Source organism: Anser anser (assembly GCF_964211835.1).
Source record: "Anser anser genome assembly, chromosome: 4".
NCBI classification, from domain to species: domain Eukaryota; kingdom Metazoa; phylum Chordata; class Aves; order Anseriformes; family Anatidae; genus Anser; species Anser anser.
In genome coordinates, this window is record NC_139724.1 from 53,474,726 (window position 1) to 53,490,334 (window position 15,609).

Sequence of the window (15,609 nt, forward strand, 5' to 3'; positions counted from 1 at the left end):
AAAGCTCTCCCAGAAGCTATTTTATGCGTTCATTCCTTCATCAAGCAACTGGAAGGTGTTGTGTACCTGGGATGAAGGTGCACTCACCATGTGATGGATTCAGACTTGGTGTGACTGGTTGTGCCACTCTGATGACTGACAACCTCACATGCGCAGAGATGTGCCTGTGTCCAGTGGTGTTACACCTGTGTGTGCTCCTGGAGTCGCATGCTGGAGGTCACGCATAGGAGGTGCCCTTCTAAGGGTGGCTAATGACAGGAATGGGAAATGTCTGGCTCAGCCTGCCAAGTGCTTTTGTGTAGTTCCTTAAGTCAAAAAGTAGTGTGTGGGCACCTGTTGGGGGGGGGGGCAAGTCTGTTAGGCTGGCTGCTCGTCCTCTGAAGCGTATTCTTGAGACTAGAAACGTGTCAGGTGTGTGCCATTCCTTTGGGGAACTGGAAGGAAGGAAATAAATTCCCGTGGGCAAATGTAGTAGTGAGGATTTCCTGTGTAGTAATATCAGGAACCGTAGGTTCATGTTACTGGTGGGAAAGTCTGCAGCGAGAAAGACTTAGCTAGGTGGGGAAGGATCAGGTCAGGGATCACAAATGGGAAATACAGAAGGTCGTGGGCTCTACTGGGCTGTATCCATGAGTGCCAATCTCACTGTCAGGCCACTCTGAGTTGTCTTTGAAAGCTCATGGTGGTCTGGGGAGGTTGCTGAGGACTGGAAGAGTACAGTTGATCAAACTGTAGGGTAGGTTGCATTGGTTTTCTGTGTTTTAGCTTTAGTTGTGACAAAGAAGTTTCTAAGAGTATTTCTCAGAACAGGTGATTTATGCAAATAAATAGAATTAGTGAGTCATTTTGGTTTGATAGCTATACTAGACACATACTTTTTGTATTTAATTTCATTGTTCAGACGTCCTCTTAGGGAACTGTTTTTCTAACATTGAGATTAATGGTTAAATTTTTGCATGGTTTTTGCAGGAAATTTACCTCTATTCTTATGCAAACTCTTAATTGTTACACCACTATAGTTGTGTAACAATTTAGTTTAAAAGAAGCGTGAAGAGGAAAGTGTGTTATGTGTATATAGGGCAGACAAAGCAGGAAAATAGATCAAGTATGGAATGAGTTGTGTAAAACCTATAGTAAATGTCCCTTTATATATTTGATTTTCCTTTAATTTCCTTTAAATTCAGCAACAAGCAATGCAGAAAAAATTTACATGCAAAACTAGAAACTAATATGCTGAATGATCTGTATACAATATGAAGATTTTCTGAGTTTATATTGCATACTTGTCAGATTACCAATAATACCAGTAACTAAAAACATTTTAGTCCTAAACTTCTTACTCTTCCCTTACGTTACTATTTGTGTATTTCTTTTACCGTCTTCCTTTTTAAATACTTGCTTGCCCCAGTACTGCAAGTAAGATCACTCAGCTGAGAGAGGGGAAAGATTTATTTTTATTGTTATTATTTTGTATGCTCCCTTCTGGATTGAAATACATCAACAGAGCATAGTTAATTTCATATTGCCATGAAGGGGCACAAGCTATTTGAGGGTGCTCATTAATTGATCAGATTTTACAGTTATTGTTCATTATCATAGCTTTACAACGCTTCTTGACTACATACCTTTTACCTTCCTTTCTTAATCACATATATAGTTTAAGTGGCTAAAACTTTATTTTTTTAATTAACATTGCTTTTATTGTAAGAAACAGATAGAGTTCACGTTCACAATAGATGTATTTTTGTTGTGGTGAAGTGCTTTGAGTCTTGTGTGTGTATGTGTTTCTGTCCATTTATCTATCTGTATTAAAAATCCTTCCGTGTTCACAGGCTATGAGAAGACAGATGATGTTTCAGAGAAAACTTCTCTAGCTGATCAAGAAGAACTGAGAACTATATTCATCAATCAGCCCCAGTTAACCAAATTCTGCAATAACCATGTCAGGTAGTAACTCGTGTTTTTGTTAATACCTTTTTTTTTTCAGAATGTTGCATACTGCTTAGCAAAATTTAAGAAGATTCTGTTTATTCCACCTCTGCCATTTCCTCCAGCCACTAGTAGCAGTCGCTGACTCTGGAGGGAGGAACGAAGTGCAATGACTAGAACATCCAATCTGTTTAATATACAAACCTGATCTTCAGAATTGTTATGAACTGAGTGGGGAAAGGTCTGCATGGGACCTTTACAGCTGCACCTTTGGCATATCCCTAGGGTATGGATTTGTTGAAGATCAGTTTATCTTTGATTTTCAAACATATTTCTGGTAGCTGGATGCCAGTGTAGGTGTGATTTGCTTGAACATGTCATTCTGTGCTTTGGAAACTCCGCCTTTTTTTCAGTCAGTCTACTACAAAGATGCTGTTGCTGCTTATGAAGCTAGTTTTGAATTTCCAGTTTGGTCTTTAGGACTCTGCTGATTATTTTCTTTTATTTTTTTTTTTAATTTTTAATCTAATTTTAAGAAACATACTGAATGCTCATAAGTAACATATATCTAGATCTGATAATGTCCTTCAGTTCTGTTGTTAAAATTCAAAGTAATTGAATGGCAAAGATATTCCTGTCTCAGGCAGATGTTTTTTCTGAAGGTACATTTGATAAATGCAGAAATTTTGTAGACATTAAGAATAATGTGGTGTTTTTTTGTCATGGACTTGAGATACTTTATAAAGCTTTTTGTTTGTGACTTATCTTGATTGAGTCACTCTTGACCAAGTCACTTTTCTGCCTTTTTCTTTGTTTCTTGACAGTGTTTAGCTCTGTATATGATACATCAATTCCACCTTTAAACTGAGTATTTTATGCAAAGTTAAAGTAAATATTATTAACTTTAAAAGGAGTCGAAAATATTCCTACTAGTCTTGTGTCTGTCATTTTTTTGGTATCATTGTTTTAATTGTTATTGTTTCAGGATGGTAGCAGTCTGCTCTTAAATGAGTGTAAGGCGGATGAAAAGATGCGTGTTCAAACATTTTGTGTTGTTGGATTAACCAAGATAGTTACACTAGGATAAGCTATATTCTGCTCTTCCAGCCTTCAAAACTACACATGATATCCAATATTTTCAATTTTTAAAAGAGGTAAACTTTCAGTTCAGTGAGAGGTATAGATTTTTGTATTTAATGAATATTATAATTTTTATTACTTTTTCAAATATATTGCATCATTTAAAGACAGTTGATCCTATTAAATTTTTTTTTAGTCTTCAAGATGCATTAGATCATGAAAATTCATATGCAGCACAGAAGCCGCACAGCTCCTCAGTTTTGATTTAGCACCCTTCTCATTATGCTGGCTTGACTGATAATTCTTGCTCAAGAATTTTGTCTGCACTTGAGTCATAGTGCAGAATTGCTTACCAAATGTCTGCCATAGATTGCTGGGTAAGGTACTGTTCTGAGGCATCAGAGCTGTGAGCTTAAGTCTTGTATTACCTGCTTCCTCAGTGCAACCACTTGCCTGTTTCTCTTCATTTTTTCCCTCTCCTTGTTGCCTATAACTGAGTCACAGCAGAGCTTGACTGCTGTCCACAAAGCATGCAGAGGTGACAAGGAAATTTCTTACCTCAAAATTAAAACTCACAACAGTTTTTGTGGATGATGCGTGCTTTCCGTGGTTAACTAGATCATAGAAGTGTGTGGAAATGTCTGTGGAAGTCTTCAGATTTCTTTTTTAGTGAAAAATGAATCTGTTTGCACACACGGAAATCACAAAAGGTCCTGTTGTATTTGAAAACATGTATAACTGAGAGGAAAGGAATACATTTGAAATTTTTTCTTACTGTTATAATTGTACTTGGTTTTCTCTTTGTCTTTTAGCACTGCAAAGTACAACATAATCACATTCCTGCCAAGGTTCCTTTATTCCCAGTTCAGGAGAGCTGCTAATGCATTTTTTCTTTTTATTGCATTACTTCAGGTAAGATCAACAATAAGATGCTAATGTTTGAAACTTACTGAGAGAGCATTAACAAAACAAAAATTACTAAAATAAAAGTACATACACTGCTATGTGTACTTTTTTCCTCCTTTGCTTTAGATGTTTCAGCAAATGAAACATCTCATACAGATTTCTTTGCTGTTGCTCTAAGTGCTTGGAGCAGTTTTGTAGGATGTTTCTGCACAGGAAGCTCGCACTATTTTCTAGAGGGAAAATAAAAAAATCAGAAGTTCAGGGTTTCATTAGCTTTCTCCACCTGGAAACCTGTGGTTTCTAAACAAACAACCTCTTGACCTCACCTGGCATCTCAGGCTAGTCCAATGGTCCAGCAGCATTGCTTGTGATGCCGCTGTACTTCAAGCTAGCAGATGTAGAATGTGAGGCTGAAACTGTTTGAGACTTGGCATTACTGGGTGAGAACCTGGCAGGTGGGTGATTTGGGTGTAGGAAGAGGAATGATAGGAAGCAATCATGGAGTTAGAAGACCACCATCTTCTATCAACCAATCAGTGACATCACAGAAACAGGAGTAACAAATACGGGGTAATGGAACTGAGGTGTGAGCTGGTGCCCCTTTGCTCTCATATTTTGCCTGGAAAATAATGTGTAATTGGAACGGGGATGTTTGGGTATACGTGTAAGGAGGAATGAAAGGGCAGAAATAACTGGAGAAGTGATAGATCACTTTGACCTGCAGCTGACATACAGGCAATTGTCCATTAACTTTCTGCCTGGTTTCCATATAAATATTTGAAAATGTAATCTAGAGTAACTTTGAAAACAGATGTATATTCGTCTTGTTCCAAGAAAAATAGCATACATGCATATAACATTGTGGTTTCTTTCAGATGCCCACTGTGGTCGTTGCAAAAAGAAATTTATATAATTAAAAATAATACTGTCTGTTTTTCAAAACCATTTACGATTAATTGAAGATGTGTTCTAACCACATCGAGGACTACTTATTACTCTACTCTTCTCTTGCAAAATCTTCTAGTCATATGGGCTGCATTGCCTGTTCTAAACCTATTAAGGCAGGAATACTCTACCCTATCAATGTAGCCGTTAACAACTCTAGTCAATATAAAGATAATTACAAATAGTTATCAATATATATCACATAACTAACATCTTCTCTGCATTCATTTTATGTACACATGCACTTGCGTTATCTATGCCTATACCTGCTTAGCAAAAGCTAATTTCTTACAGTAGTCTTACCTGTTTGAAGTTTGTCAATCAGTAACTAGTATAACACAAAATCTTTTAGAAATTAAAAACCTAAGGAATTAAAAATACCTTGGAGTTGTGTCCACTTCAACAAAAATCTAAACTGAAAAGAAAAATAACTGTATGTTATAAATAGGTATTTAAATTTATTTTGAAACACAAAAAATGAAGGTGAGTCTCCTGCAGATACTAAACCCTCTGAAAGTAACTGCTGAACACTGTTCTATCTAAAATGTAAACATTGTTTTGTTGTATCAGCTTTGTTTGATTAAAAGACAATAACTTACTTGGAAATAACCAGCACCCTGTCTAAATAATGAATCCAGTTTTCATCTCTGTGTTTGCACAGAAAGTTCTGCTTCTTGTATTGAAAGTATGTTTTCAACCAGGAATTCAAACACTTTTTTTTTTTCTCTTTTTAATAGCAAATTCCAGATGTATCACCAACAGGCCGTTATACAACATTGGTCCCTCTTTTATTTATTTTAGCTGTAGCTGCAGTGAAGGAGATAATAGAAGATATTGTAAGTATTTAATAGCAATATTTTCTAAATAATTTGATTTTTTTTTCATAGATTATATTGCAGAAAACCCGTTGAATAATTCTCTGCCACTTTTAGAGTTTTAATAACAGGTTTTCCCCAGCTGTGAAATCCAGGTCAGTGCATCTGATGAGTCCTTTTTTAAAGTCAGATGCATAAAATCTGTGGTTTCACTGTTTCAATTTTGCACAGTTTTGTAGACAGCAAGGGGAATAGGCTTTTCAGTTTTTCCTGTTGTTCTGGCCCAATGCAGTTTATTGTTAGTCTTGTTGATAAATGTGATACGTTGATGTCTCAGGGCAAGGAACACAAATGGAATGCTTATCTTTGCTAGGTGGGTGTCCACCTATGGCAAGCTTTCCTGGAGTCACTGTATGCAGTAGTGGTTATTTGGCTTTCTTATTCTATTGAATGAAAACTTTAAAAGAGCCAGGATATTGTCATGGCTTGGAAGTGTCCATTCTAATTTATTTTGTGGGTAGGGAAAAGAATATCAATCTTTGTTTCACTTCCAACAAAGGTTTTGGGGGTTTTCTCAGTACCTCCCTGCCAGATCTTTATTGAAAGCATATCACAGAATGTGTCTCTCTAATTCAGATAACACAAATGAGTTGGCTTTAGACTGCATCATTTGTATCTAAGGAATTTGTCTTGATTTACCAAATCATTCTTCAGATGTGAAGAGTTTCTTCATCCTTTTTTGTTCTGTACTAGTTCTGCAGATAAGTTATATGGAGGACAAGATTTTAGATGTAATATATCAGAGAGTGCCTTGTCATGTGGAGGACATGGTTCTCCGTTCTTGGTATTGTGGGCTGCTCCTCATGATTTCTGTAAAGCATTGCAGCTAGTGTAATCTTTCCCAGCACAAGAAGAGTAAGCTTCCTGGGAACATCAGGTGTATTGTGTTTGAGCAGAATGACAGTGTATGTGCAGAAACATGTTCACGAGGAAGAGTGATGAGTTACAAAGAAGTTCTGAAATGGAGAGTGGCCGGGCACTCAGCAGACTTTTCTGCTGAGACACTCAATTCAGTCTACTCAGTTAACTTTGAGAATGGATGGAAGGCAAGATACATTGTCCCCCTGGGTTTTATGAAGTTCCTGGGCCAAAGAGTTGAGAGGTCCCGCAAGAGACAATGTTGTGTCCATTAATGTGTTCATTCTGTTTTGCATTTACAATGTTTGCTGCCCTATAGTCGGCTTCTCCTTAAATGTCTTTGTTGCTTTCCATTTACATAAACAAAATCCCTTTTAAAAAGCCATAAAATCAATTCATACTCTTTCAGATATTTTTAACAATTCTGCTGTTAATGCTTACAGACTTACACCATCTGTCAGTGTCTAGGCAAATATAAAACTGAGGCTGCTGCTACTGTACAGAGTGTCCTTTTTAAAATTATCTCATCTTCCTCCTCTTTTATGTCATTTCGTTTCTTTCTATCGTTTGCTCTTTGCAACACTAAGTGTGTAGTTTGGCATGGAGCACAAGCCAGGGAACGTGTTGAGGGTTGGTTTTTTGTTTGGTTGTTTTTGCCATATATCAGCTTAAACAATGAAAATTCTTATTACTAGTTACTACAGAATTACCTAAAGGCAATTCACATATTATTTTTCCTTTTGTTAAGTTTACATTGCCTCAGCATGTAGTTAATTCCTAGAGTGCTTAGTTGAAACTGAATGAGTTGAAGTAGCTGACCGGGAGAATTGAGCTGCTAATCAAAAGGCTTTGTGTGTGTGTGTGTGTGTGTGTGCGTGAAAAAGAAATCTTAATTTTTTTCTAGTGAAATAGATATGAAATGTAACATTGCCTCCTGGTTCGTGCAGGAATGTGCAGGAATATTTGACTGTGACAGCTGTACTTCTTTTCCTGGGAAACCTTATCACTTGCTCAATAGTAAAAAATATTCAGTCTGTTTTCCTTCCATCCTTAATTACATTTTACTTTATTTACACAGTGAGATATCTAAGATCTTCAGGAATGGTTATCTTCATCTGATACTAAAGCAGGATTAATCCGCTTTTAGATGACAAACTTTATATATTGATATAAATAAATCTGCTTATCAACATAATACTCTCAACGCAAGAATCAAATGTTTCCTTTTCTCCAGTGTAATCCCAAGAAGTAGAAGATGTAAGCAGAAGACATTATTCACTAACAGCATGTGTTTTCCATGTATGGTTCAGAAGTAGTAGCAAAACTTGTGATGTGCAGTGCAAGATTATTGACAGTTTTCCAATTTTCACCCAGCATAGCTCAGAAAGCAACTAAAATTAAACTGTTACTTTTCAAGCTGGAGGAGACTCTCCCTCTGGGCAAATAACTACCTGCTTTGGTCAATTTACTGTGCCTTCTTGTCGATCAAAGGCTGTTTATCTGTAAAATCAGCCATCTTTTTGCAGAGAGAGTCTGATGATAATCTGTGAAAATCTTTTCAAAAATAATATCTTACCTTATTCTTTGTAAAGTGATAAGGTGCCCTTTTAAGACCTGGCAGCTCAGAGTTATACCATCATTTTATTAGAATTATGGCTCTTAAGTAGGTCAGTTTATTTTCATTTCAATTTACAATGTTGCTTCTGATTTTTTTCTTTTTAAGAGGCATGAATTCTGTACCTCTGTTCAAAAATCTGTTTTAGTAGTCTCCTAAGCATGTTGTAGCTAATATGAGTTTGAGTATATCATGAAAATACTGCTGTTAGTAGCTGCAACAAAAGATTATCAAAAGGCTTCTAACAGCTATATGAAAACTGAGAGACGTTGGGGTGAGGGGTTGAGTTGATTTTGTTTGTTTGTTTTTATGTCTTTTTTGCTGAAGTCTGCAGGTAGTTATGTAGAAGTGAAGTTAAGTTTACTCAGTCATAGTTTGACTCTATATGATGCTTACCTGAAGAATGCTTTCATGACCTTTGCTCTGTTAGAGTCATCTCCCAGTTGCAAGGAAGGTCAAAGTTACGGAACATAAATACACCACATCCTTGATCAAGGAATTTGTTCGAATAGAGATTGCCTGTGTGAGAGTTACTAGAACACTATTAGCCTAGAACTGAATGTGACTTTCTTGATGATAAAGACTATGCAAATAATCCGTAGTACTATTTAAAATGTTTTAAAATCTGTGTATTAAATTGGTGAATAGGAGGGAGTAATAAATGTGTTTTAAATCTTAAGTGTGAAAGTTTTATTTCAACAGAAGCCTTTAACCACTGTGCATTTTTAATTCAGAAAAGGCATAAAGCCGATAATGCGGTGAACAAGAAACAAACTCAAGGTAGGAAATTTTTTAAAGCTTATTGATTGTGGTTGTGTAGGGGGGTGATCTTGAAGTTTTTGCGAATGCTAACAATGTAATTCTAACTGTTGAGTATACAGGTAAATGAGCTGGAAATGGATTGTGCAGATTTCTTCAAAATTTGGCACAAAAGTATTCCTAGCGCTGAGAAACTAGTTTAAGCTAATGCGGGACTCACACAAACATAACACTGATATCAGTATACTCTCAAAGCAATATTTGACTGTATTGTCAAATACATTGTCAAAACAATAATTACAAAGTTAATCAGTATAGTAATCCATAATTTTGCTTTCATCTATTCAGCAATTCTGTAACCCTGAAAAATAGCATTGTGAGTAGTATGTTATATATTCAGCTGTACCTTCAGTTGTGTTTTAAACACACAAAATTGTTAATGAAATGATACATGCCTGTATGGATTCTGTATATGGGTTTTCCTTCATCTGTGTGTTCATTAAAGACCATCTGTATCTCAGTTAACATTAGGTAATTAACTAATACTAAAATCTTCTATTAATTCTAAATTTTTGTTACTATTTAAAAAAAGTAAAAACTTAGAGGATTTTGATGTGCTATGCTGCATTAGGGACGACTTTGCTTTCCCTAGCTGCACATGTAGACACTAGACACTGTCATGCACTCTGATGTGATGAAGCGTACATTCTGCAGGGTGGTGAAGTAATTTTCCATAGGGCAGACGGAGCATGCTTTTGAAAGCTATTTGTTAGAGATAGCTGAAAAATGGGAGACATGAATGTGAAAGCCAGGCTACAGAAGACTTTATGGGGCAAGTATTCTATAATATAAAAAGCTCATAGCAACACCACTCTTTTTTTTCCTCGTCAGAAAACAGATTTAATTTAATGTCATGCATGTTAATTATGCTTAAAAGCTTATTGGATCAGGCTGGGGTAGAGTACTCTTGAGATTTCAGATCTCCCAACATGTTTCCATGAATTTGACTCACCCATTTGTGAGCTGATTTTAACTAGCTAAAGCAGCAGGTAACAAGTCTAGCAAGAAAGGCTGACAGCTTCCTTCCATTTAACGCCTTAAACGTCTTACTACAGTAACACAACCAGCCATCACTCTGGATCTGCAGTTTTCCCAATGAGGGGAAATGGTTTGTTAATATGGATTTTGTGTAACGGTCAACTGATTGGTGAGAGACAGTCATGAAAATGGCTTGTTTGATGTCTGAAAGGTAGACTGCTCCATTTACCATTACCCTGAGCATATCAGCACTAATAAACTTCAGGGAAGGGGTAAGAGAACTTATCTCTTCCTGAAGAATTATTAAGCAGGTTAGTTACTAGTTTACAGAAATGTAGATATATAGCAAAATGGTCAATCTGCAAAGAACATCAATGAAAACTTAGATGTAAAGGCAATATGCTTTCCTAGAATTTGCTCCACTTTTATGAAATCAACACTTGCTTTCATAAGAATTGAATCCTCTGGCCAGGTGCTTAAATAAGCATCCTGACAGTTTGAAAGCTGGGAGACACATTAAAAGAGAGCAGTCTCTTGGAGCTATCTGAGCATTGATACATATCTATAAATTTTATTTTCATTTTCTTTTTGCACATCAATCTTCAGTAGCTTCGTAACCAATGCTAATTAAAAAAATTAACTGGCAAATCAATTAATCAATTAACTGGCAAATGAGGCATGTTTTTTTGCATCATAGCAATACTTTAAAGTAGAGCAATGCTCAAAACTAGAGTAGTGAGTGTGCTTGCAATATTAATTAGTTCTGTGACATATCAATGGCAGTAAGAACAGCTGAATCCTAAGCCTGCTGGTGACTTTTCATGAGTCGTCTCTATATGAAAGTCATCATTATTTAAACTGAGCAAAGTTATATTCTTGAATTGATATTTTTCCCCATAATAACTTGATAACATTTTTTTACTTTGAAACTTTTTATTCCAATTACTAATTTCATTGGAAAACACCACATTATGATACAATCGATATCAGATTTAATGGATAATTAAACCCTGTAAACTTGTTCTGATTCACCTAGTAATAAGTTTCTATGGTACAAAATCTATCATATAAAGAAAGCATTGTATAATTGAGATGCTTGACCTGAACTTATAGAAACAAGGCATGCTGTAAAATTTTCAGTAAATGTGGTGTGTTTTCATGACTTTTTGTAAGGAATCTGACACAGACTGCAATTAGATTGTATAACTGGAGAATTCTTTCTTTTTTACTGTTTTTTGTTTCAGTACTACGAAATGGTGCATGGGAGATTGTCCACTGGGAAAAGGTGTGTATTTATATTTTCAAGGTCACTTTTGGAGCAGAATATAGATCTAATGTTTGCTTTATTTCTCGAAATCTATATCACTGAGAAGAATTAACTGTTATGATGGGAAATATATCATCTTTTGTATTTTATTTTTTGTGTTCGTTAATATTTGTCTATTAAAATGTATTTTTAAATCAAGTCAGTTTTGATGTCATGAGTCAGCCAAAACTACCATTGGCTGACTTAATTGCTTTGGCTTAAAGCATAAGAACTTTAAAGACTGTTAAATAGTAATTAGAGGAGGGGACTGTTAAAGATAACTTTTAGGGAGTAAATATTAAGCTTTCCATCTAGTGTCTTGGTTTTGTTGGTTTCCACACCTGAAAAAATTGACCAAAAATTTGATCCACAATAATTTGGAGATAAGATTCAGGTGAAAATTCTGATGAAACCTTTGCAGAAACCACGGTAAGGGCTATAGCATTAGCACTATAGATTAATTTGTTCTTTAACTCAAGTATTCTAAATGTAGATATATTTATTACAATAACTAACAAAGTAAAGAAATGAATAGGCAATGTCAAAATAAAGCCTACTGAAGAGATTTCCAAGTAATTCAAGGGCTTTGTGTACCTGACACCTATAGGCTTCTCTGGAAGCGTTTTAAAAACAGTCTTTCTAGCAAATTCAGCAAGGTAAATATTTACTATGCTTAAAACAAAGGGATAACATATTTTGTTTGAGACCATTAACCAATTCCCAGTTTTCTTTCAGGTAGATGTTGGAGATATAGTTATAATAAAAGGCAAAGAGTATATACCTGCTGACACTGTACTGCTCTCATCAAGGTAGAGATGCCCACTGATGCTTATAGTGTAGAGGCTGGTTTCTCTACCCTGCATTTATTTATTTATTTATTTATTTGTTTGTGATTGCTCCAAGGAAATAAGGAATAAACAAAAATGCTGCTTCTCTTGAGTATAATCTTCCGTTCATTTGGGAATTTATCATTTCAGGCAGTATTTCATTAAATTGTGTCAATTGCAGTTCTAAAACTACACTGCCATTCTGTTTACCATTGAGTTTTTTCTACGAAAAAAATAGTATGTTATTTTGTTATTGAGTGTAATGCAAAAAAGGTTGATTTGTCTAGTTTTAGTACTTGGACATCGACTTCTGTATTTTACCAGGCTAGCTTTTTGATACCTACATAACAAATTGCATCTTATATTTAAATTAAAATGAATATATTGCAGACAACAGAAATGTGTTTAATAGATATAGTCACCTGTTTGGTAGTTAAATCAGAGGGGAAAAAAAAAAAACATGAATCATCAAACTAGCATTGTCTTTGAGCTGAACACTCACTTTATTCATTAATACATTTTTTGAATAATTTCAGCACTGAAAGCAAGACTTAATGTATAGTGTGTAATGTAACTGTTTTTACATGGACAATCAGAGGTTGTTTATCATCATTTCCTTGGACAGTTTTATATAAGAAATCCACATCTTACTATGTGGAAGATGAACATTTTTCAACATCTATTTGATCAGGTCAGTTGACAATATATTCTAAGAATTGTTTTTTTTTATTTGTTTTAACATTATCTAAATAGGATCGATTGTGTTTTGATTTATTACTCAATGTTTACTATGCAATGACAGCTATCTTTTTCTGGTACAAGTGGAAGTATTATTGTAATATGTATAATTATGGGTTAGGTGTAAACCATCTACCACAGAAGTTAATGAATCTACTCATACGTACAGTTAATGAAGTTAGAATCCTACACATTTCTGTGACAAATTGTGGTGTACACTACATTATTTATGCCATGTTCCATAATATCTCAAAATTAAGTGTAGCAGTTTCAAAACATTTCTATTATTATCATGTTAAACAATTCCAGGTAATTCTGTAAATTCTCCCACAGTCTGTCTTTGTTCAGTATTAATGTTTACCGTAACTTCAGATGTTTTTCTATTCAGTATCCTCTATAAAGCTTTTACTTCTGCATTTTTAGAAGCATTTATAAGTTTTGGTGGTGCTACTCCTCCAAGATCTTCACAGACAGTATACCATGCAGCAAGAACATTTTCGCCTGATAATAGCTTCTATCATGCTAACTCTAGTGTCTTACAGGCAAAACAGATTATATCTTCTCAGAGCACATCCTTTATAATCCTTCTGAGTAAGCTCCTACATTTGGGTCTTTGCCTAGACTTCTTCACTGTTTTGCCCTATCCAATTTGTAGGGTATTTGCGTTACAGTGTTCTCCAGTTGTAGTTGTAGACATAGAAGAATCCACCTATCTGCAAAGCTGTCTTTCCAAGCCTTGTCCCTTGATGGGAATCCTGTATCATGCATTGATAAGTTGAAATAATACTTAGCTGCTACTGGACTTATTGGGAATGTTACCACTTTGATTCATCTCGCTTTGCCCCACTTTTGTCAGAACACACAATCCCAGCTATGACTGTTATTCACCTTGAATTTCACCAGTCAGCTTTTCTTCTGGGATCCAGTTTGCAAAGGTGATTCCTTGAATCCTGATTGCTTTTGTAGGTCCAGCTCTGGCATTTTTTTCCAGCTAAAGCATCTTCCTTAGTTATGTAACTGGGGGCCTGTTGAAGCTCTCCTGCCAAGAGATGACCTTGTGCTACTACATTACCTGCAATTCTGTGTGTGTGTACCAACACATGCTCTCCTTTTCCAGCTCTCATCTCCCCATGGCCATGCATTCTGCAAGAAGACAGTCTCATCAGTTTTGCTTTCCAGGTGTTTATTGATAGTCATTTACATTTTAGGCTTCAATAGCAATGCAAGTCTGCGGGCCTGGTTTTATATCAGACTAATATTATTTGGTTCTTTTTACCAATAATAGCAGTTTCTGGAGAATTACAGTTTCCTAAGATAATTAAGATCATGCTATTTTTTACAGTGGAAAGGCACAAACCTCTGAGACTTAATTCTGTTTTGTTCTTGCAAGTTCATTGAAGATCGAAAATAACAAAACTGAAACTAAATACAAAATCATTTTCAGCAAGCTGACTAGAAGGGTTCTTGTCGCCTGACTTTTCGGAAATGTCGGTGTAAACTGTAATGGTTTTTATTTATTTACTTTTGATAGCATATGGTGTGGCTAGAAACTTTGTCAGTTGAGAAATAAGCATAACAGCTTTTTGTTTTTCCTGTTAAATGTCAGTGTTTTCTGCAGCTTAAAGTTGGTACCTTAAAGTAAAACAATCCACTAGAACAGAAATGGAAATATTTTAGTTGTTTTGCTTCTCTGACCTGATTAAAATAGATTTTGAAAAAATTGTCATCAGATGTTTTAATTAACATGTATTGTTTGTATAATAATTTCAAACTCTGTCTTTTTGTCTTTGTCCATTTGTTTTTGTTTTGTTTTGTTTTCCCCTATCACTTATTTTTCTGTTCTAATCATTTTCAAACTGGGATGTGTAGGTGGCAGTAGGGGAAGTAGTGAAAGTGACCAATGGGGAACATCTCCCAGCTGATCTCATCAGCCTGTCATCAAGGTTAGAATAAACTAGTTGCACAGGATACGTGTATGTGGGTCCTCGTATACCAAATATGAAGAACACTGATATATTGATAATCTTTGCTTTACTGTCTATCTTTCTTAGACAAAACCCACACATTTATAAAATGAGAAAAGGTTCAGTTGATAAAAGTGCAGATCCTTTAAAATGTAAATACATGGTAAGATTCCAAGAAATGAGAACTTGTTTCAGACCTTCTTTTTAAGCTTTTACACTATCCCCATGAAATTTTATCAGACAAGTTGTCATTAAACTAATACACAGTAAAACACTGGGATAAGTATATGCCTAATTCCTTAAAGCGAATTAAAAATAGACACATTCATACCAACTCATTTTCAGCAAAGAATATAGTTTATTATTGATAGGACTGGTAGAGGACCCTCTGCACAAATGTGAATGTTGCACAATCTCTGCCGCATGCAATGGCAAAAGCAGCATTGTTCTTGTGTACTGTGTCAAAATGCATGTTTCTTAGACACGTCAGCTTTATGCTATCATCTGCGCTGTTGCTGGACTTCGTTGTTTCCTAACAAATCAATGGGCCTGCCTTGATCTAACTGCAATTTATTTACTTTGGAGGTCACTGCTATCTGCTAAAGTAATTATAATTAAGCATGTGTATCACTTGAGATGTCTTTGCTGCCTTAGTGCTCCACAAAAATATTGTTTGTGTTTACTGTCAGTTAATTAGAATGCTAGAACTGTAGTAGTGTTTCATACAGGTGATGCCAGCCAAACAATCTAGACAGAAGCTATTTACATT

General features: G+C 35.4%; 1 protein-coding gene across 7 annotated transcripts in view; it reads left to right on the top strand.

Annotated features, from left to right (window-relative positions):
• Nucleotides 1-15,609, top strand: part of ATP8A1 (ATPase phospholipid transporting 8A1) — a 102,262-nt gene that overhangs the window by 7,516 nt on the left and 79,137 nt on the right. For 3 of the 7 annotated variants that reach the window (XM_083834963.1, XM_083834964.1, XM_083834965.1), the window contains exons 2-7: nucleotides 1,833-1,947; nucleotides 3,822-3,921; nucleotides 5,598-5,696; nucleotides 8,943-8,988; nucleotides 11,250-11,290; nucleotides 12,047-12,120. In XM_083834963.1, the coding sequence (XP_083691089.1) occupies nucleotides 1,833-1,947; nucleotides 3,822-3,921; nucleotides 5,598-5,696; nucleotides 8,943-8,988; nucleotides 11,250-11,290; nucleotides 12,047-12,120 (475 nt within the window). Of the gene's footprint in view, nucleotides 1-1,832; nucleotides 1,948-3,821; nucleotides 3,922-5,597; nucleotides 5,697-8,942; nucleotides 8,989-11,249; nucleotides 11,291-12,046; nucleotides 12,121-14,745; nucleotides 14,820-15,609 lie in introns of those variants that run through there. The other 4 variants (XM_083834966.1, XM_083834962.1, XM_083834967.1 and 1 more) reach the window with 4 other exon arrangements.